At 42.9% G+C, this 21,167-nt stretch overlaps 1 protein-coding gene across 1 annotated transcript in view; it reads left to right on the top strand.

Annotated features, from left to right (window-relative positions):
- The window catches only part of SLC1A4 (solute carrier family 1 member 4), a 34,942-nt gene that overhangs the window by 1,562 nt on the left and 12,213 nt on the right, over positions 1-21,167 (top strand). Inside the window, exons 2-7 of the mRNA XM_059405967.1 lie at positions 8,849-8,891; positions 12,318-12,380; positions 13,699-13,865; positions 18,655-18,888; positions 20,460-20,654; positions 20,958-21,092. Coding sequence (XP_059261950.1) covers positions 8,849-8,891; positions 12,318-12,380; positions 13,699-13,865; positions 18,655-18,888; positions 20,460-20,654; positions 20,958-21,092 — 837 coding nt within the window. The remainder of the gene's footprint in view (positions 1-8,848; positions 8,892-12,317; positions 12,381-13,698; positions 13,866-18,654; positions 18,889-20,459; positions 20,655-20,957; positions 21,093-21,167) is intronic.

Here is a 21,167-nt window from a genome sequence, read left to right as displayed (position 1 = left end):
TCTGGATTTTCCGAAGCCTCAGCCTCTCTCGGTTTCTCCATTAGCCCAGAGTTCACAGATGGGAAAATTGCAGATTGGAGGAATTTACCGTCCTGGCCAAGTTCAGCTGAGTGAGGAGCTCAGTTGGCTCCTTCTCCAGGTTTCCGAAAATTCTGGATTCGGAGCCTTGGAGGTATGTTTTGTCTGGAGTCACTGAGGCAGAGTTCCTCATGGCTAAGGCTGCGAAAAACAGCAAACCCTGGGCAAAGTTACTTGGCTTCCTGCTATTTCCTTTTCTCCCTCTGGAAAATGTGATCACTGTCTGCCACTTGAGAGTGTGTTCATTTGAAACTACAACAACAACAATAAAAAGTCCAAGGCTTTTGTATTAAACACACACACACACACACCCTCCATTGAGGGGGATCAAAAAGTTCTTACCAAAAAGGCAGATGGAGGTGGCCTATTAGGACTTTTATATGATCACAGTCTTTGGTATCTAGCAGCTTGATATTTGGAGTCTTTCAAAACCCTTATAGTTTGGGGGGCTTTTAGGTGGGTGCTGAAAACAAAGTTTACTAAGGTTGAGAAAGCCTTTGGCTTATTACATTCACCTATTAGTCAGCTTTCTCCAGGAGGAAAGGTGGTTATGGGGTTAAAAGATTCTTTTTTGCAGGGTTCAGTGGCCCTGGAAAGGAAGTATAGATGCCCAGCTCTGACCTGCTGGTGGTACCCCAGAGAGAAGCTCAGTAGCATTCTTTTATCTCCAAAAGAGGGACAGTAAATAGGGTGAGGGGTTATTTTATTACCACCTGTCTCAGGAAGGACATCTTAGTTCCTGATTGTGGTTTTCTAGGTTTAGAACCAAGCCCTACGGCTATTGCTTCTGAAGTGTATGGTAAGTTGGCTCTGTAGGTTAAACATCTGCCTTTGGCGCCTCGGCGCTCGTCATGATCCCAGAGTCCTGGGATCCGTCCGCATCGGGCTCCCTGCTCAGTGGAGAGCCTGCTTCTCCCTTTCCTACTCTCCCTGCTGGTGCTCTCTCTGTCAAATAAATGGATGGGGTCTTTAAAAAAAAAAAAGAAAAAAAAAAGAAGAAGTGAATGGTAACCCAGCATCATGGCTTAGTGGTCTGTCTGGGTGCAGACTTTTCAGTGACTTGGGCTGCAGGTGCTGGAAAGGACTAAGAGAACCTTTGTTGTGGCTTATTTGGAATAGGCAGCCTTTCATAAGACTTCTTACAACCAGCCTCCAGCAGCTCACGGATAAAGGTAGGGCAGGTGGTATGATCCTATTTTACAACTGAGGAAACTGAGAGAGATTAAGTGATTTGCTCAGGGTCACAGAGTGGTTTATCAAAAGAGGGATTAGCGAAAATATGGGTCTTGTGCCCCAGCATTCAGGGCTCTGTTTCTCCCACTCTTCCCTCCCCCAAGTCAGTTTGCTATAGTAATGGTGTCATGGTGCTGATTTAGTCCAAATATCTCAGAAATGTTTGCTCTGGGCCAAAAGGGCATCAGGTAAGAATGTGATTTGAGTCAGGGCAGATGCCCACTTGCTCTAAACAGAGGACCTGAGCCCCGGCAGTGAAGGAAGGCCTGTGTACTGCTGCTCTGATTAGCCTTCACCTTGAGCAGCTGGTGAGAGGGAACTGAGTTTTGAGCCATAACCTCAGTGCTTCCTGGGTCCCTGAGTCAAAGTTTTAAATTTGCTTCCTTCAAAGAAACCCCGCAGATGCTGATTTTGTGGGACTCTGGGCATGGTCCTTGGCAAAGGCAGGGTACAGTCCTTTCTGCCTGTGGCCACTGAATGAAGTGAGCCGGCTGGCAACCACCTCAGTTATCCTGCAGTCCGTCACTGGGTAACTGCCCAGAACTCAAACAGGCAGAAGGAGTGGGAGAAGTCTCTGACTTCTCATCAGAGAGACTCTGATGACCAGGCTTTGCTGTTGGGGGTGCTCCTCAGAGTCTCTCTGCTACGATTTCTAATTTTTCTCAAGATAGAACTACAAGTCAGAAAGGAATGAAGTTCATAGACATTCTTTATAACTTTTAGACGATTTTCAGAATGCCATTGCTGAGTAGTTTGATTTCCCAACAGACAATGAATTTAGAAATAACAAAGGCCACAGAGTGTCTGTGAGGCACAGGTGCTAGAAGCAGGCCCTCTGAGAACTGAGAAGGGGTGATGGAGAGCAACTGGCAGGTGGGAAAGTCCCAGTTTCCTCCTGAGCAACCCAGAGCTTTATGCCTGGGGACCCAGAACAGCAAAGGACTCTCAGAACTGGGTGGGACCCAAGTGCTCAAGCTGTGACTGTTCATCCAAAATGAAACAGATGCAACACCAAAGAGACCGGGAAACAGGTTATGAAGAACTCATTATGGAACTTCTTGGTCCCTAACAAGGCTTACTGATTGTGATTCCTAGAGCATGTCCCTAACCCCTGTGTCTTAGCTTCCTCATCTCTGTAACCGGCATCCTCAAAGTGTCTACCTTGGAAGTTTCCTCTGAGGGTTACCTGAGTTAACATTTGTAAAGCTGTTAGACCAGGGCTGGCCCACTTTGCTTGCTCTGGTTATATGCAGAGTGGTATTACAGAGCTATCAGGACGTTGTCTTTGTTTCACATGAACTTATGGGGATGGCCCTCTTTTCATAGTCGGAAAGAAAAGAGAATGAATGTTGTGGGGAGGGAATGTTTGGGGGCGCTCAGGATGACTTGAAGCTTATGTTTTTAGGTATTTTGGGAACTACATGGAGCTTGGAGAAAAAGAAGTGAACAGTTACTATGTTTTGAACTAAGAGAATCAACATTGGGGGGGGCACCTGGGGGACTCAGTAGGTTAAGCATCTGCCTTCGGCTCAGGTCATGATCTCAGGGTCCTGGGATCGAGCCCTGCGCCCAGCATCAAGCTCTCCTCTCTGCTCAGCAGGGAGTCTGCTTTTCTCCTTCTCACTCTCCCTCTATGTTCTCTCTCAAATAAATAAATAAAAATCTTAAAAAAAAAAGAGGGGCGCCTGGGTGGCTCAGTGGGTTAAGCCTCTGCCTTCGGCTCAGGTCATGATCCCAGGTCCTGGAATTGAGCCTCGCATCCAGCTCTCTGCTCAGTGGGGAGTCTTCTTCCCTTCCTCTCTCTTTGCCTGCTTGTGATCTCTCTCTGTCAAATAAATAAATAAAAATCTTTAAAAAAAAAAAAAGAATCAACACGTGGGACATTTGGAAAATGTACAAAGGTCAAAACTGAACCTAGAAGAGCCTTCCATTCTAAAAGGGAGCAGAAATCCTCATGTATCCTCTCTGACATTGCAGTTTCTGCATTCCCCCCCACCACCCCGCACCCACCCCCCACCCCGGCCCCTGTATTACATATTTGTGGTCTCTAAAGTTGACCAGTCGACCTCAATTTTCTTCAGCTATAAGTGGAAAGAACTGGCTTCTAACATTCCCTTGGGTATTAAAATTTGTAGTTTTCAGTTGGAAAACCAGAGGCTTATCTGCAAAGGTGGCAGGTAGGGACAGCTCCTGGGCCCAGAGCTCTGTCTGCATTGGCATCTGGAAGAATGGCCCAAGGCCACTGTCTTTTTTTTTTTTTTTTTAAATTAACATATAATGTATTATTTGCTTCTTGGGTACAGGTCTGTGATTCATCAGTGTTACACAATTCACAGCACTAACCATAGCACATCCCCTCCCCAAAGTCCATAACCCAGCCACCTCATCCCTCCCCCTCGACCCCCCAGCAACCCTCAGTTTGTTTATTGAAATTAAGAGACTCTAATGGTTTGTCTCCCTCCCAGAGGCCACTGTCTTTTGCAAAAGTGTAGCAGGGCACAGCCTTGTGCCTGGTAGACACAAGAGAGATTTTGCCCGTTGCCCAGTTTTCTAGGCTTTATTGTTTAATTCTTGTGCTCATTTTTTCAACACTGAACAGTGCTCTGAGCCTTTCCCTTCACAGAGGGAGGCGTGAGGGACTGACTTTCCTGGTCAAGGACTGGTGTGAATATGATGCCTCTCAACTTGCAAAGAACACATTTCTTTAATAGCTTCAAAGAAACCTATCAGAGACTGAGCTCTAATCTTAGCCCCTAGGTTGTAGTCAAGAGAGTGAATAGTGAATAATTTCTTTTAACTGTTGGCCATGGGAGGCTGTTTGGCCTATGCCTATGTCTCTCTTCTATAGGCAAGAGGAAGATTCTTAGCAAATCTAACACGGATCCAAATTAATGGAGATTTCTCAGCCTAATTAGTCACCAAAGGGAAAAAGTGGCAGCGTGTTATTTTAAAAAAATAATAAAAGGTTTTACCTTGACACCTTTCCTTCCACCACCCAGGAGACTACCTGAATAGTTCTGAGACTGAAAAGAGCGTACACCCAGTGAGGGGGCGTGCCGTGCGGGCATTGGGGGTGGGTGTGTGATTAAAAGCAGACATTGGGATCAATTACCTGATTTTGAATCCAGCTCTATCACTTACCAGCTGTATGGACAAGTCTTTAAGCCTCTCTTTTCCTCAATTTTCTTATCTGTAAAATGAGACTAATAATAGTATCTACTACCTGCATTTGTTACAAAGATTAAGTGAATTAATACTGGAGTGTCTTGCTGATACTGTAAAGTGTTCCTGCCCCTCAGGGATAGCCCCAGTCCACTTGTTAAAAGAATTAAAACTGTTTTCAATCTTACTTCCCGAAAAGGCCCCCACGCCAGGGGCCTGGCATTAACCTTTCCAGCTGGAATCTAAAGAGGGGCCTCAAAAAGAGGATAGATCACTCTCCTGCACCCCCACTGTCACCAGAGTGTGAGCCCACTACCCCCAGCCCTTCCTCTGCTCCCAGCCTCGTGGGGGGTACCAAGATCTGAAGGGGCATGTCCTTGTTAACCGACTCTGTAACAATAAACACTAAGGATAATAAATGTTTAGCAGGTGTACATACCGTGCTATATCCTGTTCTGAACAGTCTTTGAAATTTTCATAAATTCAGTAAAGAATTTTTGAACTTAAATAAAAGGAAATATTTCTGGAACAAAAAAATATACCTAAGCAACAGTAAATTGTTTTCCATTCTTCTCCTATAGGACAGGGAAATGCATACCACCCTTGACAAATAGGATCAGAAGAGCAAACAGTACCAGATGTATAAAGAAGGAACATTTTTGAAGTTTTTCATTGTGTGAGCTGCGTGCACATTCACCACCACTAACAGGAGTTCAGCCTCCTCTCCTACCAGGTTTTCGGTTTAAGTAATGTACCCAAAGGTTCTTCTAGCACTGGAAAGGCTTGTCCATTCATTCTTTCCTAATTTGGTCTGACGTGGACTCTGGATTTAGTGTGGACTTGATATTTTTGCAGATGTTTTTGACTTAGACCTACTCTAAGAAATGTACTTTAAATTTATGGCTTCAGTACACATCTACCCCCTCCCTAGCCTTCCCCCATACGCAACATGAAGCAAGTGCCAAAACAGCATTTTAAATGTGATACATGCAGGTTTTTTCAATTCTGTCTAATGTATTACATATTTCATAAAATAATGGCTTTAACTAGTAAATTGCTTTCACAGCCCACTAATGTTAGAGAAACTGGTCCAGTGTAGATCTGGTATTAAGTAACTTAGGAAAATTTCTAGGGATCCAATAAGAAAAATGAAATATTTGAGAATTTGAGTAAGTTGAAGAGCTCAGCGATTTGAAGCTCTCTGAAATCGGGTACTGTGTAAATGTGAAGCATGGAAAGACCATTTGGTCCTTACACCCCGACTCTGGATCGCAAAACTCTAGATCTGCACTGTCCAGTAGGATAGACACAGCCACAAGTGTTTACATTTAACTCGTTTACATGTAAATAAAATAAAACAATTCAGATCCTCCCCAGCACCAGCCATATTTCAAGTGTCCAACAACCAATGGCTACCATATTGAATGATGTTAGTCTAGGTATGGAGCATGAATGGGAGATGTAAGCCAGCTTAATGTCTCCAGGTTCTTGGTGTCCCCATGTGTTAAATGAGGGTGTCGATCTTGACCACCTCTAAAATCTCCTCCAGCTCAAATGTTTCTTATTTTGAAAGCACACAGAGTTAATTCTGTGAATGTGAGCCTAAAGACAGAGCTGTGAGGGGCAAACCTACCTGCATGACATGCAGCTGATCCCTGAATGCAGGAGAGCTCGGGAGTAAGGAAGCTAGAGTTCCTTCATAGCAGTATCTGTGTTTAAGAGCCAAAGGAAAAAGGGGTAAGAAGCTTGCAGAGAGGAGATCAAAACCGGACGGCTGACACTACCCGACTATATAAGACTTACCATAAAACAACAGTAATTGGGGCACCTGGGTGGCTCAGTGGGTTAAGCCGCTGCCTTCGGCTCAGGTCTGATCTCAGGGTCCTGGGATCGAGCCCCGCATCGGGCTCTCTGCTCAGCAGGGAGCTTGCTTCCTCCTCTCTCTCTGCCTGCCTCTCTGCCTGCTTGTCATCTCCCTCTGTCAAATAAATAAATAAAATCTTTAAAAAAAAAAACAAAAACCAAAAAAAACCAACAGTAATCAAGACAGTGTGGTGTTGGGGAACCAACAGTCAAATAGATCAATGGAACGGAACAGAGAGCCTCTGTAAATACAGTCAGCTGATCTTTAACAAAGAAGTAGAGGCAATACAATGGCTCGAAGATAATCTTTTCAACAAATTGGGCTGGAACAGCTGGAATCTGACTCCTAGACACAGACCTTACATCTTTCACAAAAATTGACTCAAAATGGGTCACAGACGTATATGTAAAACGCAAAACTCTAAAACTCCTGGAAGAAAACATAGAAAACCTAAATGACCTTCAGTACGGTAATGACTTTTTAGATACAACACCAAGGACGTTATTTGTGAAGAGTGCAGAGAAATGTTTTTGCTTTACTCTATAGCTTCAGCTCCTTGCCCTTAGTATGGGCAGGAGGGACTGCACCTGCTCTGTGACAACCAGAGGGACCAGGGGAAAGGAGGATGATTTTATGGTTGCTACATATCTCATGGCCCCCGGGGGGTGCCTTCCCAGGGACTAATATCTGAGAGCTGAGCTATATAGAAAGTGCAGTCATCCCTTTGAAAGTATGTGTTTTTTTGGTTGTAAACTCTTTGCGGTTAGCACTGTATCTCACTTTTTAGCCTTTTAAGCAGATATGAGATACTATTTAAATATAGTAAAACGCACCCATTTTAGATGTACAGGTCAATGAGTTTTAATAAAGAATGAGTTGCAGGTGCCTGGGTGGCTCAGTGGGTTAAAGCCTCTGCCTTCCACTCAGGTCATGATCCCAGGGTCCTAGGATCGAGCCCCACATCGTGCTCTCTGCTGGACAAGGAGCCTGCTTCTCCCTCTCTCTCTCTCTGCCCGTCTCTCTGCCTACTTGTGATTTCTGTCAAATAAACAAATAAAAAAATCTTAAAAAAAAATACTGAGTTGCAATAAAGAAAGTCTAACAGCAAAAGATAAACCCCAATTTTATGTAACCTAATCATGAAAATGACATCCCATCCGCATACTGTATTCTGTTGGCTAGATGAAAGTCATAGGCCTCACCCACTCTCAAGGGGAGGGTATTGTACAAAGTGTGACTACTACCAGGAGTCATTTTAGATTGCTTGCCAACCTGGGTTGCAGTCAGACCTGCCTACCTCCGAAACCAAAGACACTGCAAATGGTTGCCTGGAGATTCCAGTGCTAGGTAAACAACTCAGCCACAGAAATAAGTATTAATGGGTGTGTTTGGCACAAATTGTAAATGATTCAGTGTTTTACAAATGGGTCGTCACTGGGATTTTGTTATATATCAAGACCGGCATCCTGCATAGAGCCTGCAAAGGAGGTCCTCAGCAAACTGTTCACATGAAAAGATTTTGGCTTCAAAATCTAGCTTAAGTTGACTCGTCCTATTGCCCGCCTTTTACAACAAATATTTTATAAAATCCTTCATCCTGAAATGAAATCCATAAATAGAATTTCAGGGCATTTCAATTTCAGAGCATCAATGTGACTCAACAGAAGGATAAAAAGAGAGTTAACTTATAATAAAAATAACGTGTTTCCATATGTAGAGATCCTAAAATGAAGTGGTTAGGCACTTGCTTCTGAATTTAAAGTCACCATTAATGAGACAGCTGTAAATGCAGGCTGTTGCTTGATACTGGTGTGTGTAATTAATTAAGGTACCCAGATCCTAAAGTTAGCCATTGGTGATGTGATTTTCCAGGAGGATGAGCAATTTTTAGAAACATTCTGAATAATACAAAGTAAAAACTCATTCTATGTTTTACACAGTAATTACATTCCTAGAAAATTAAGTGTGTGTTCAAATTGTACCAAAAAAACAAACAAAACCTCATTTTGAAATGAGTTTAGGCCGAGGTCTTTATAAATAAGGTTTTCATCCACAAGTATGTCATATGGGACATTTGGGATGTGTGAAGGCCACACTCAGTAGAATGAGTGGCTGGGACCTGGCACCACCCCCTATAACTCTCCCCCAATGGCAGGAATGCCCCCCAATTATTTCAACAATGAAAGCACTCCCTTGGATTCCACCAGTGGGCAGTACCACTCCTGTTGAAAACCACTGCAGTAGGGCTTAACTTCTAGGGGATAGGAAAGTGATGCAGTTTTCCTAGAGAACCACAGTGGATATAAGGGTAAAAATTGGTGCGCTCTGAGTATTGTGACCCAGCAGCGGAGGCATGACTGGGTTCTTGGATCAAGCGGAGACCACAGTAACTGCTGGAGGGAGAGGGAGAGGAAACACTGTGTGTTGGGCTGTCGGGAATGGGTATCTGAAAGTGGACACTTTGAACACTGAATTTTAAGAACACTGACAAAGTGCTTTTTTTTCTAACAGAAACCTGTTTCCTTCAAACCTTGTGGTTGCCGCTTTCCGTACGGTAAGGCTTGATGCTTTGCAAAAAAATAGGAAACTTACAGGGGTGGTGTATAAATGATACTATGGGGTTATTTAAGGTGGGTCAGAGAGGGGTAGTATTGTTAACAAATCTTGGTAACCTGGGGCGCCTGGGTGGCTCAGTGGGTTAAGGTCTCTGCCTTCTGCTCAGGTCATGATCTCAGGGTCCTGGGATAGAGCCCCGCATCAGGCTCTCTGCTCCTCGGAGAGCCTGCTTCCTCCTCTTCTCTGCCTCTCTGCCTACTTGTAGTCTCTGTCTGTCAAATAAATAAAATCTTAAAAAAAAAAAACCTTGGTAACTTGGGCCTAAATTTTTATAGCGTGGACCCTGGAGTAAAAAACCAAAGTGAAATAACAACAACAACAAAAACAAGAAGGTTTTCTAAAATATCCCACTGGGGGCGCCTGGGTGGCTCAGTGGGTTAAGCCGCTGCCTTCGGCTCGGGTCATGATCTCAGGGTCCTGGGATCGAGTCCCGTATCAGGCTCTCTGCTCAGCAGGGAGCCTGCTTCCCTCTCTCTCTCTGCCTGCCTCTCCGACTACTTGTGGTTTCTCTCTGTCAAATAAATAAATAAAATCTTTAAAAAAAAAAAAAATAAAATAATAAAATAAAATATCCCACTGGTTCCACCATTTTTCATATCACCTGAGAAATACTCTTAAATCACATTTTGGGGTCTCTTAAATATTTTATAATGTTTGAAAAATATACTTTTATCTTTTTTTCTGATTATAGAGGTAATATATGCATATGTAAAAAATAAAAAATAAGGGTGCTTGGGTGGCTCAGTGGGTTAAAGCCTCTGCCTTTGGCTCAGGTCATGATCCCAGGATCCTGGGATGGAGCCCAAGTCAGACTCTTTGCTCAGCAGGGAGCCTGCTTCCCTTCCTCTCTGACTGCCTCTCTGCCTACTTGTGATCTCTGTCTGTCAAAGAAATAAATAAATAATCTTTTAAAAAATTAATAAATAAAAAATAAAGTGCAAAAACATGGAAAAAATTAAAAATCACTCATAATCACAGCCTAGAGATACCCATTAACATTTTGGTACACATCCTTCAGATACATTTTTTCTCTACATGTGCACACACACACGTGTTAGAAATAAAAACAACTGTATTACATATCTGTTGGTATGTACACATACTACACATTGTTTTTCACCTCTTTTTTAAGGCAGCATATTATAAACATTTTTTCATGTTGGTAAATACCCTTCTGCATAATGTTAATGGCCCTATTCCACTGTGTGAGCATATCATAATTTTATTCTGTCTGTCCCTTATTGATAGACATTCAAGTTGTTTCTAGTTTTACCTAATTTTGGCAAGACTGCGAGTAACATGCCCTAGCCATGCTTTATAAGCAGAAGGAGAATAAAGGTCTAGATTAGGTGGACTAATCTCATTGCCTTTTCCAAGCAGACTCTTCTGTTTCTGTTTACAGCCTCTCCCTCAATCTCTCTCTTTAAAAAAAAAAAAAAAATTCTGCTGGGTGTGTGGGAGGCTCAGTTGGTTGAGCGGCTGCCTTCTGCTCATGTCATGATCCTGGAGACCTGGGATAGAGCCCAGCATCAGGCTCCCTGCACAGCAGAGAGTTTGCTTCTCTCTCTCCCTCTGCCCCCTCCCCACCGCTTGTGCTCGCTCTCTCTCAAATAAATAAATAAATAAATAATTTTTTAAAAATCTGCATATAAGCACAGTTGTGTCTTATATATATAATGTAAGGTAGGAAAAAAAAATAAAAGGTTTATGAGGTTTTCAGTGCCTGTCACAGAAGGCATGGGGTGGGTTTTGTTTCCCATCACTGGTAATCACAGGACAGCTGAACACCTCTGCTTGTCTGAAAGCCTGATAAATCAAAGGTGAGAGAGACCAGACTGCATCAAAGGCAGGCACAAAGCAGTACCCCGTAATGGGCTCCTCTTAACAGTCTGGAACCAGGTGTCCTTAGAACAGGTCAGGAAAGGCACTTTCTAAGAGACTCCATTCAGTTGTGTATTCTGCCATAGGTAGACCCCCGAGTGCCTTGTGCAAAAGTATGTGAGGGGGCGCCTGGGTGGCTCAGTGGGTTAAAGCCTCTGCCTTCGGCTCAGTTCATGGTCTCAGGGTCCTGGGATCGAGCCCCGCATCGGGCTCTCTGCTCAGCGGGGAGCCTGCTTCCTCCTCTCTCTCTCTCTGCCTGCCTCTCTTACTACTTCTGATCTGTCAAATAAACAAATAAAAATCTTAAAAAAAAAAAAGTATGTGAGGTCGATTGTAGGACCCAAGTTTGGAAAGTCATTTCACTTCTGATAAGTGAATCTTCCACAAGACTTAACCAGAAGACACCATCTTGTCTCATATCCTTTGCTTTGGAGAGTGGGAACCAAGCAGATTAGAAAGATCAGAAGTAGATGCTGAGGGGAACCTGGGTGGCTCAGTAGGTTAAGTGTCTGTGTTTGACTTAGATCATGATAATGGGGTCCTGGGATCACCCTGCATTAGGCTCCCTGTTCAGAGGGGAGTCTGCTTCTCCCTCTCCCTTGGCCCCTACCCCTACCCTAGCTCATACTCTTACTCTCTGTCTCTCAAATAGATATATCTTTTTTTTTTTAAAGATTTTATTTATTTATTTGACAGAGAGAAATTACAAGTACACTGAGAGGCAGGCAGAGAGAGAGAGAAGGAAGCAGGCTCCCTGCTGAGCAGAGAGCCCGATGCGGGACTCGATCCCAGGACCCTGAGATCATGACCTGAGCCGAAGGCAGTGGCTTAACCCACTGAGCCACCCAGGCACCCCAGATATATCTTTTTTTTTTAAATTTTTTCTTTATTTATCTGACAGAGATCACAAGTAGGCAGAGAGGCAGGCAGAGAGAGAGAGGAGGAAGCAAGCTCCCTGCAGAGCAGAAAGCCTGATGTGGGGCTCGATCCCAGGACCCTGGGATCATGACCTGAGCCGAAGGCAGAGGCTTAACCCACTGAGCCACCCAGGTGCCCCTCAAATAGATATATCTTAAAAAAAAAAAAAAAAAAAAAAGTAGGTGCTGAAAAGCATTCAGGCTCAAGTAAGTTCTGGAACAGAGTGGAACATTATGAAATTAATGCCAAAAGTCAAATAGTATAACATGTCAGCTGTTAGAAATAAACTATCAGCATGAAATTGTGCAGACCTTCTCCTCCAAATCATTGTCCCTAATGGTATGAGTCCCTAGATAACTCAGAGGCCTCTTGGGGTGTATGCTGCCTTGGTCTTAAGTAACTTTGGTGTAGTTCTTAGAGGCCCTTGTCAGGCCAACCAAGTGAGGAATTCCTAGAACACTCAGAGTGAATAAGAATAGCAAGAGGTCCAACAGTCCTTTCTCAGTTTCTCTGGTTGGCCTTTACCTATGAACTGACAATGTCTTCTTCTTCCTCTTGTTCCCAGTATGCAACTGATTATAGAGAGGTGATCCACAATACCAGCTCTGGAAATATAACCCGTGAGAAGGTAAAGCTCTTTATAAGATCACTTGTGGCAAATAACTTACAAAGCAAATAATGCTTTTTAATTGAGGGAGCATACATGATGCATCTTCTTCTCAGCAGGGCTGAAAACTCTGGGGTTTGAAGGAACTATCTGGAAAACATAGATTAGGTTTGCTCCTTAGGTTACTTAGCAACGTGGCCAAAGGCCAACATCGGCAGCATTGGAATCTTCAGCAGATCCATTTCGTCAAATTGGAACTGATGTCCCTTTCTTCAAAAAATATTTTATAACACCCCTTCTGCTGTTCTGAAATATAACAAATAGGTGATTTAACCCATCTCTACACATGGAATTTGTCTCAGAGGCTTAACTCACTATAGCCATCATTCACTCACACATATTTTTTGAGTAGCTATTAATGGCTGGACACTGGGTGAGATCCCAGCCTTCACGATAGAGCTGGAAGGGACAAGGGACCTCAAGGATTATTTGGTCCTGCTACAGAGCTGTCATGGGAAGAAGAAAGTACTTTGCCCCTTCCCTACCCCACACAGCTTCTCAGGGCTGAGGGGCTCTGTGCTTTACCAGCCTTTCTTTGAGGAGAAGTTGTACTTTAAAAAAAAAAAAAAGTCGAAAGCTACGAATTAGTCCAATTTACTTCATCTTGCAAGGTCAGAGAAGTTATCTAGTCCCAGAGCTGGGACTAGAACTCAGATCTATGGTAAAAAATGCTCTTTCTCTTTTTACCATGCTGATGTATGTTTCCTGTTCAGAATTTCATGTACTTTGATGGAATAAAATGTTTGTCCAATACATGCTTATAGTAGTGAGATTGAGCATTATGGAAAAAAAAAGGAATATAGTATATCTATATATTTTATTTTAAGTCAGTGACTCAGGAAAGAATATCCTGAGAACCTTTTGTGAAATTTTTCAGGTAGGAGACCACTGTAACAGTCTAGCCACAAAAGATTTATTGACATTTGGGAGGCACAGTTACAATCTCGATGTGAAAGAACTTTTCACCAACCAGCTCTTTAATTCTTTTTAATTTATTTTTTTATAGTTATTACTGCAGTGTAGTTGACATACAACATTATATTAGCTAGCTTTTCTTTTAAAAGCAACCCTTTGGGGGCGTCTGGGTGGCTCAGCCGGTGAAGCATCCAACTCTTGACCTCAGCTCAAGTCTTGATCTCAGGGTCTTGAATTCAAGTCCTGCCTTTAAAATGCTACCTGATAAAATAAAAGTAACAGTTTGAAGTTACTGTCTAACCTCTACTTGAATTCTCACTCATCCGCTGTAAACTTAGACCCTCTGTCCCCTGCGATCCTATAGATCCCCATTGGCACCGAGATCGAAGGGATGAACATTTTAGGATTGGTCCTCTTTGCACTGGTGTTAGGAGTGGCCCTAAAGAAACTTGGCTCTGAAGGAGAAGAGCTCATCCGTTTCTTTAATGCCTTCAACGAGGCGACGATGGTGCTGGTGTCATGGATTATGTGGTAAGTTTGGCCTGCCTGCTACTCTCCCTCTCCTCTTTCTTGCCATCCAGAAAAGAGCCCAAGTCTGCTATCTTAGGTCAGCCCTGTGGGGCCACCCAGCCTGTGGTTGATGCACCATGGGCCGGACTTGATACAGGGGGTGGTAGAGGTGGAGACAGTTCTTCCTCTTGTCCAGGCCCTCAGAGAATCAAGAATGTGCCATTATTACCAGTCCCTTCTTCAGCACCCACAGTGACCCGTTATGGTTCTATCCCTGGTAATCGATTTAGTTATGAGGTTCCACCATTATCCATATCATATAGGATGCCTAGATCATCTTGTAGGGCAATGAACTCAGTAAGTATGCTACCTGCTGCATAAAATAAGGTTTATTTATCTTAAAACAGTCAACTTCAAGCTTCAAAGGGGCCCCTTCTTATAATATTTCACAGCATGGAAGACAAATTCATTTTTACTCCATGCATACATAAACTTGGAATGGTCTCCTTTTACATAAATATTTCTTTATGGAACATCAATAAAAGCACAGTTGTTTAATAAAAACCAATGGATTGATTTCTGGCTAACAAGTAAAAATTTGACCAGAGGTCTCAAAGAGACTAATCAAAAAGCCTACCAATCCCAGTGCCCATCCCTTAAAAGTTTTACCTTGCTGTTTTACTTGGGCCAAACTGCTATGCATTTTAGCTTCTTTTTGTATATTGTCCAGAAACATAGAGTATCCTTTCGTACATGAAGCATTTTCCTTATTGGCAACCCTTAACCATCTCAGGAGAGAAGCCTGGAATTTGGTAGTAAAGTTTGGAATTGAGTGGGAGGCCAAGTCCAGAGCCCCCACTGGTGGTGGTGTTTATCTTCCTCAACCAAAAATTCCAGAGTCTGACTCCATCATTTGCAAACATGACTGTTCATATGACTGTTGTTGTTCTGAGCAGAAAAATATTTTTCAGAAAGGAAAAAGTATTTTCATCACATGTCAGATTCTTTTCCTGTCTTATTTTTTTTTTTTTAGTCTAAAATCCTCCCAACGTTTGGATTAAGGGAAATTATGCAAGAAAGTGATGTTCCTATGTTAAGACATTTGTTTTCAATCTGAAAACCAATTTATAGTCATTCCTTCAAATCAATATACTAGTTACATAACCAGGTGTTCCGTCAGGCAGACCCTGCTGTGTGTCTGACTCCCCTTGGAGATGTGTTGCCCAGCCAAGTATATGTCACACAGAATTGGGGTGTAAAATGACTTACCTGGTTAAAGGATCTCAACCAGGCTTGAGAGGGATCTCCAATAGCAGCTCTTTCTGCTTTCTTTTCTTTGCTCATTACCCACTAAAATGTCAAAGCACCTTCCTGTCCTGCTCACAGGACAGGAATAATGCCTCCGAAATAATGCCTCAATGGCTTAAATACAGGCTCAGCAAACTTGGCAGACCTTGTGGTCTCTGACACAACTACTAACCCTGCCATTATAGGATGAAAGCAACTATAGACTATTTATAAATGAATGAACATGATTGTTCCAATAAAACTCAGGGTGCCAACTCACACATTAAACTATCCAAGGAGGAAGGAAGAAGGGAAGAGGGGAGTGTCCTAAATTATTAGAAGAAAACATAGAGGTATGGAAACTCTTCCTAAATGAATGCAAAAAGTAAAAGCCATAAAAAGCTGCTAAATCTGACTACATCAGAATACAAAATGTTTGCTTACAAAAGATACATTGAACAAAAGAGGACAATTACTGAAAAAAATTATATATATTTACATATAATGTATATATGTACACACACATATCTGAAAGCATCAATTCCTGGAGGACTGCTACCAGTTCACAAACTATTTATCTGTCTGCAATGAGATTTATAGGGAAATTAAGAGTAAGCATTTACAAACTTCTGTAGCAATTTCATATTGCTGCAACATCCAAGCACCTGACCACTTTTCTAATATTTTATTTCTGTTGTCTTTTATAAGAATATTGACCCATGATCAGCTGGATAAAAATACACCAAAGATCATCTGGGAAGCACTAATGCAAGGAGTTCTGGTTGTTGAAAAAGAAAAAAGACTGAATATACTATTAGACAAAGTAGGTGAGCAGGCAATTCATAGAAGAGGAAACCTGAATGATCAATATACATTTTAAGAGATGCCCAACTTATTAGGATTAGGAAAATGAGAAGTTTGGTCTTATCAGGCATTAATAAGAGTGAGGATAGTTTTGAGCAAAGGGTGGGATGTCTAGAAGCATCCCTGGCCTCCATCCACTAAATGCTAGTGACCCCTTCCCCAAAGCTGTGACAACCAAAAATATCTCCAGATACTGCCAAATGTCCCATGGGCAAAGTCATCCCTGAATCAGAAGCAGTGGTGCAGGGAAAAGATTATTCTCTTGGACAGCTGGTGGGACTATGAATTCAAAGAGCTACTTTAGAGAACAATTTGTTGAAATCTACTAAAATTTAAAATATACACACACCATAACTCACCAATTCACTTCTTGGTATCTCTACCTAGAGAACACAGCGAGGTAGGCACAAAGAGACTGCTTGCAACATTGTTTGTAATGCAAACCTGGGAACAGTCTGGAGGTTCATCAGCAGAACAATGGCAAGATGATGTACAGTATTTCAGTTTTGAGGCTAATATTTAAAAAGAAAAAGGTAAAGGTGGAAACAACCCAGATGTCCATCGATAAAGGGTCAGAAAAACGTGATATATACATACAATGAAATATGATTCGGCCCTAAGAAAGAATGGAATTCTGACATGAATGAACCTTGAAGACATGATGCTATGTGAAATAAGCTAGTCACAAAAGGGCAAATATTGTATGATTCCATTTACAAGAGGTACCTGGAATAGTCAAATTCATGGACACAGAAAATAGAACAGTGGTTCCCAGGAACCACTGGGACGCAAGTGGGGTTATTGTGGAACCACTGGGGGTTATCCCAGGAACCATTTGGGGACACAAGAGGTTATTGTTTAGTGAATATGTAGTTTCAGTATAGGACATGGAAGCATACAGGACATGGATAGATGGATATTGGTGATGGCTCTACAGCCATATGAATGTACTTGAAACCACTAAAGTGCACACTTAAAAAAGGTTAAAATGATAAATTTTATGTTATGCATGTTTTGCGACAACTTAAAGACAAAATGAGGTAGATTTCCATGTATTGACATAAAAAGATCTCAGAGATATAATGTGAGGTTCAAAATGAATATATAGATTTATATACATACGGGGACGCCTGGGTGGCTCAGTTGGTTAAGCGGCTGCCTTCGGCTCAGGTCATGATCCCAGAGTCCTGGGATCGAGTCCCACATCGGGCTCCTTGCTCGGCAGGGAGCCTGCTTCTCCCTCTGCCTCTAGCCTGCCATTCTGTCTGCCTGTGCTTGGTGCGCACTCTCAATCTCTCTCTCTCTCTAACAAACAAATAAAAAAAAAAAAAAGATTTATATACATACGGATGTACCTAAATGCATAGCAAGTGGGAGTGGTCTAAGGAGTGGTCTGACATGAGTGCCGAAAGAGGATTTGGGCCTAGCCTGTATTTTAATTTTTTGAAAGGAGAATGCATTTATGGGCTCTATGAAATTTAACATTATAAAACTGCTTAGAATATCTCTGTAAAGAAAATTCAGGAAACCAGTGACAGTGGCTATCTCTAGGGAAGGAAACTAAGTTCTCGGGAGGCAAATGTGGAAGGGACACTTGACTCGTCCTTTTGAACTCTCTCAAATTTGTGATATTATTATCTATGTGATTGAAACTTACAAATAAAGTCAATGGTTATAAAATTCTTCCTAAATTTATATTAAATTCAAAACAGCTGACTTATGGGGTTTTGTAGCTCCCATAGTTCATTCCTTCCCTTTCTTCTTCCTGTCTCACCATTAAAAAAATCTTCACATTCGAGGAGTGTTTCCTGAGGGTCATTGTTAATGACTTTTTCCCACGGAATCATGTTTTCCAAACCACAAAGAACTGAAAACTTAACAAAAGTCCCAGCTTTGGCTCAATTCTGTATCACAGCAATTCTGCAAAATAGGTGTTAGTCTTTTGTGTTTCTAAGTTCTCGGAACAAGACTGACCAAGGCTGAAAGTCAAATTCTCAGTTCCAGAGGCTTTGATCTTGAGTTCCTTGGCTTTCCACTTGGCAGCCCATGTGGTTGGTAGCATTCCTCTCTTAAGAACATAATATTTCCAGTCGTTTAAGCATCTGCCTTCGGTTCAGGTTATGATCCTGGGGTCCTGGGATCGAGCCTCACATCAGGCTCAGCAAGGAGTCTGCTTCTCCCCCTGCCTCTTACCCTGCTTGTGGTCTCTCCCTCTCTCTCTTTGTCAAATAGATAAATAAAATCTTAAAATAAAAAAAAAATTTTTTTAAAGAGCATAACATATCCAAGGGGAAAGAAATCTGGGTTCTGGTCCTGATGCTATGACCCATGGTGATTTATCATGTTAATTTTACTCAGTTTCACAGCCTATAAAATGGGCCCATCCTTTTCAGTTCCTCAGGATCATTCTAGAGAGATCTTCCTTTTTTTTTTTTTTTAGGTAGGCTCCATGCCCCATTTGGGTCTCAAACTCCCCGCCGTGAGAACAGGAGTTGTGTGTGCTCCTGACTGAACCAGCCAGGCACCCTTAGAATCATCCTAGGGACAAACGAAGACCACTTAGTTGAAAGGCCCCGTGCTGGGTATCAGGAAGGGCCTGGGTCTCCTGGGCCCATCATCACATCACTCTTACTGACAAGTACCTGTGCTCATGCCCTAGGTATGTACCTGTGGGCATCATGTTCCTGGTTGGAAGCAAGATTTTGGAAATGAAGGACATCATCGTGCTGGTGACCAGCCTTGGAAAATATATCTTCACATCTATATTGGGCCATTTTATTCATGGAGGAATTGTTCTTCCACTTATTTATTTTGTTTTCACACGAAAAAACCCATTCAGGTTCCTCCTGGGCCTCCTCACACCATTTGCAACAGCGTTTGCCACCTGCTCCAGGTGAGTCGGGTGCTCTCAGCTGCTCTGAGCCATAGTGATGTGGAACCAGGTGAGTCCAGCCGCATATTTCTATGGAAGTGGGTTTCTGGGATTGCCAGAATTCGGGATCGTCTCATTCCCTTTTCCTTCTTGCTCCTTAGAGGTCAGATCATTGTTTAACCCAATTGTGGGTCCTCACCCCAATTACTAAGACCTTTGTCTGAGTGAAAGAAAGCAATCGCTTACCTCAGAACTCCTTACAGGGAAGTTTCTAGAATGATGCCTGCCCAGTTCTCCCTCTAAATGCATGAATCACAAAATAAGACCAAGGTATCATGGTGAGGAACAGGTGCTTAGCTCTCTGGGAGTCCACAGTATTGTGGGATTATCTAATTTAGTACAAAAGATGCACTTTGTCATTACTGGAAATCCTTCCAAAAAATTGGGCTTTCCAGGTGTGTTTAAAGAAAACTTTCAAAAGGGTGCCTGGGTGGCTTAACTGGTTAAGCATCTGCCTTCATCGAGGGTCACGATGCCAGGGTCCTGGGATGGAGCCCTGCATCAGGCTCCTTGCTCGGCAGGGAGCCTGCGTCTCCCTCTGCCTGCTGCTCTCCCTACTTGTCCTCTCTCTCTGTGTGTCTCAAATAAATAAATAAAATCCGAAAGAAAGAAACAAAGGAGGGAAGAAAGGAGGGAAGGGAGGAAGAAAGGAAGGAAGAAGGAAAAGTATTAAAGGACGGCAGCACATTGCAGTACCAGATTTGGTTTTTGTTTCTCTACTGCATGTTCCCTCCCATCCTCAGTGGCTATTTCTGTGATGCCGTGCTGGGGTGGTAAAAAGAATTAGGGAGGTAAGTTTCTGTGGCTTAGAGACAAATCTGCTTCTCAGCTGTGGCAGCCTCCCACGGGGCAGGCTGGAGAGTGTAGGACTTATTCTTCCAGTTATCCAGGAACACAGTCCCTCTCCAGCCTCTCACAGCCATTGCCACTTCTTGGCCAAAAAGGAAAAAAAGGCATAGTTTGCCTTTTACTTCCAGTGGGGAGGGAGGCGGGGAGAGGAACAACTCAAGAGAGGAGATGCACATATGGAATAAACAGTTCTTTGTTGTCTTGAGAACATTTCGCACCATGAGGCAATATGGTGTTTCTTGAAATATTTGGAACAGGTGTATCTAAGTAAATAACGTAACAGGTAAATCTAGAGGGTCCCATTTTGAATACTTCAGGAATTGACATTACTGCACATTGTGACTGAAAACTTTTTTTCAAAAAATATTTTATTTATTCATGAGAGAGAGAAAGGGAGGAAGAAGGAGAAGCAGGCTCCCTGCTGAGTAGGAAGCCCAATGCGGGACTCAATCCCAGGACCCTGGGATCATGACCTGAGCTGAAGGCAGATGCTTAACCATCTGAGCCACCCAGGTGTCCATGACAGAAGGTTTGAAACAATTCCAATTTTTCTCTTTTTTCAAGGGGAAAAAAAACAGACATTAGGATGATGCTAACTGCTCTGTGTCTGGGTCTGCGCTGAGTACTCTCTTAGCCAGGCTGGAAAGGACTGTTGTCACGGTTGGCCGTTTCTCCCTTTCCAGCTCAGCAACCCTCCCCTCCATGATGAAGTGCATTGAGGAAAACAACGGTGTGGACAAGAGGATCAGCAGGTTCATCCTCCCCATCGGGGCCACTGTGAACATGGATGGGGCAGCCATCTTCCAGTGTGTGGCCGCAGTGTTTATTGCCCAGCTCAACAACATCGAGCTGAAGGCAGGACAGATTTTCACGATTCTGTAAGTTCATTATTCTTCATCCTTAGGTCTGGGTCAAAACTTGAGGGGTTTTTCATTGTGTGTGTGATTTCCTTTGAAACACGTCATGAATACCAATCTCACCATGACTTGGGGAGGTCCCATTTGGAAAATGACAGCATGAATTCATTACTTGAAGAGAGTGAGTCATCTCTGAAGGGCTCAGCTGGCAGCATCTAGGGTTGTGTGATTTTTGGTTTCGAAGCCATAGCCGCCATATTTTGCGTTTCTCTGTGCCCACATCATGCTCTGTGTTAATGGCTAGTCTTCTGTGCCATCCTGTAGAGTGACAGCCACAGCATCCAGTGTCGGGGCAGCAGGAGTACCAGCTGGAGGGGTCCTCACCATCGCCATTATCCTGGAGGCCATCGGCCTGCCCACTCATGACCTTTCTCTGATCCTGGCTGTGGACTGGATTGTGTAAGTAGCAAGTCCTAAGGTCAGTGAATAAAAGAAAGTCTGTGGTACCTTCCCCAGGAGCTTGGCATTCCACTG

Source organism: Mustela nigripes, chromosome 7, assembly GCF_022355385.1.
Source record: "Mustela nigripes isolate SB6536 chromosome 7, MUSNIG.SB6536, whole genome shotgun sequence".
Taxonomy (NCBI): Eukaryota; Metazoa; Chordata; class Mammalia; order Carnivora; family Mustelidae; genus Mustela; species Mustela nigripes.
This window is presented reverse-complemented; position numbering and strand designations above follow the sequence as displayed.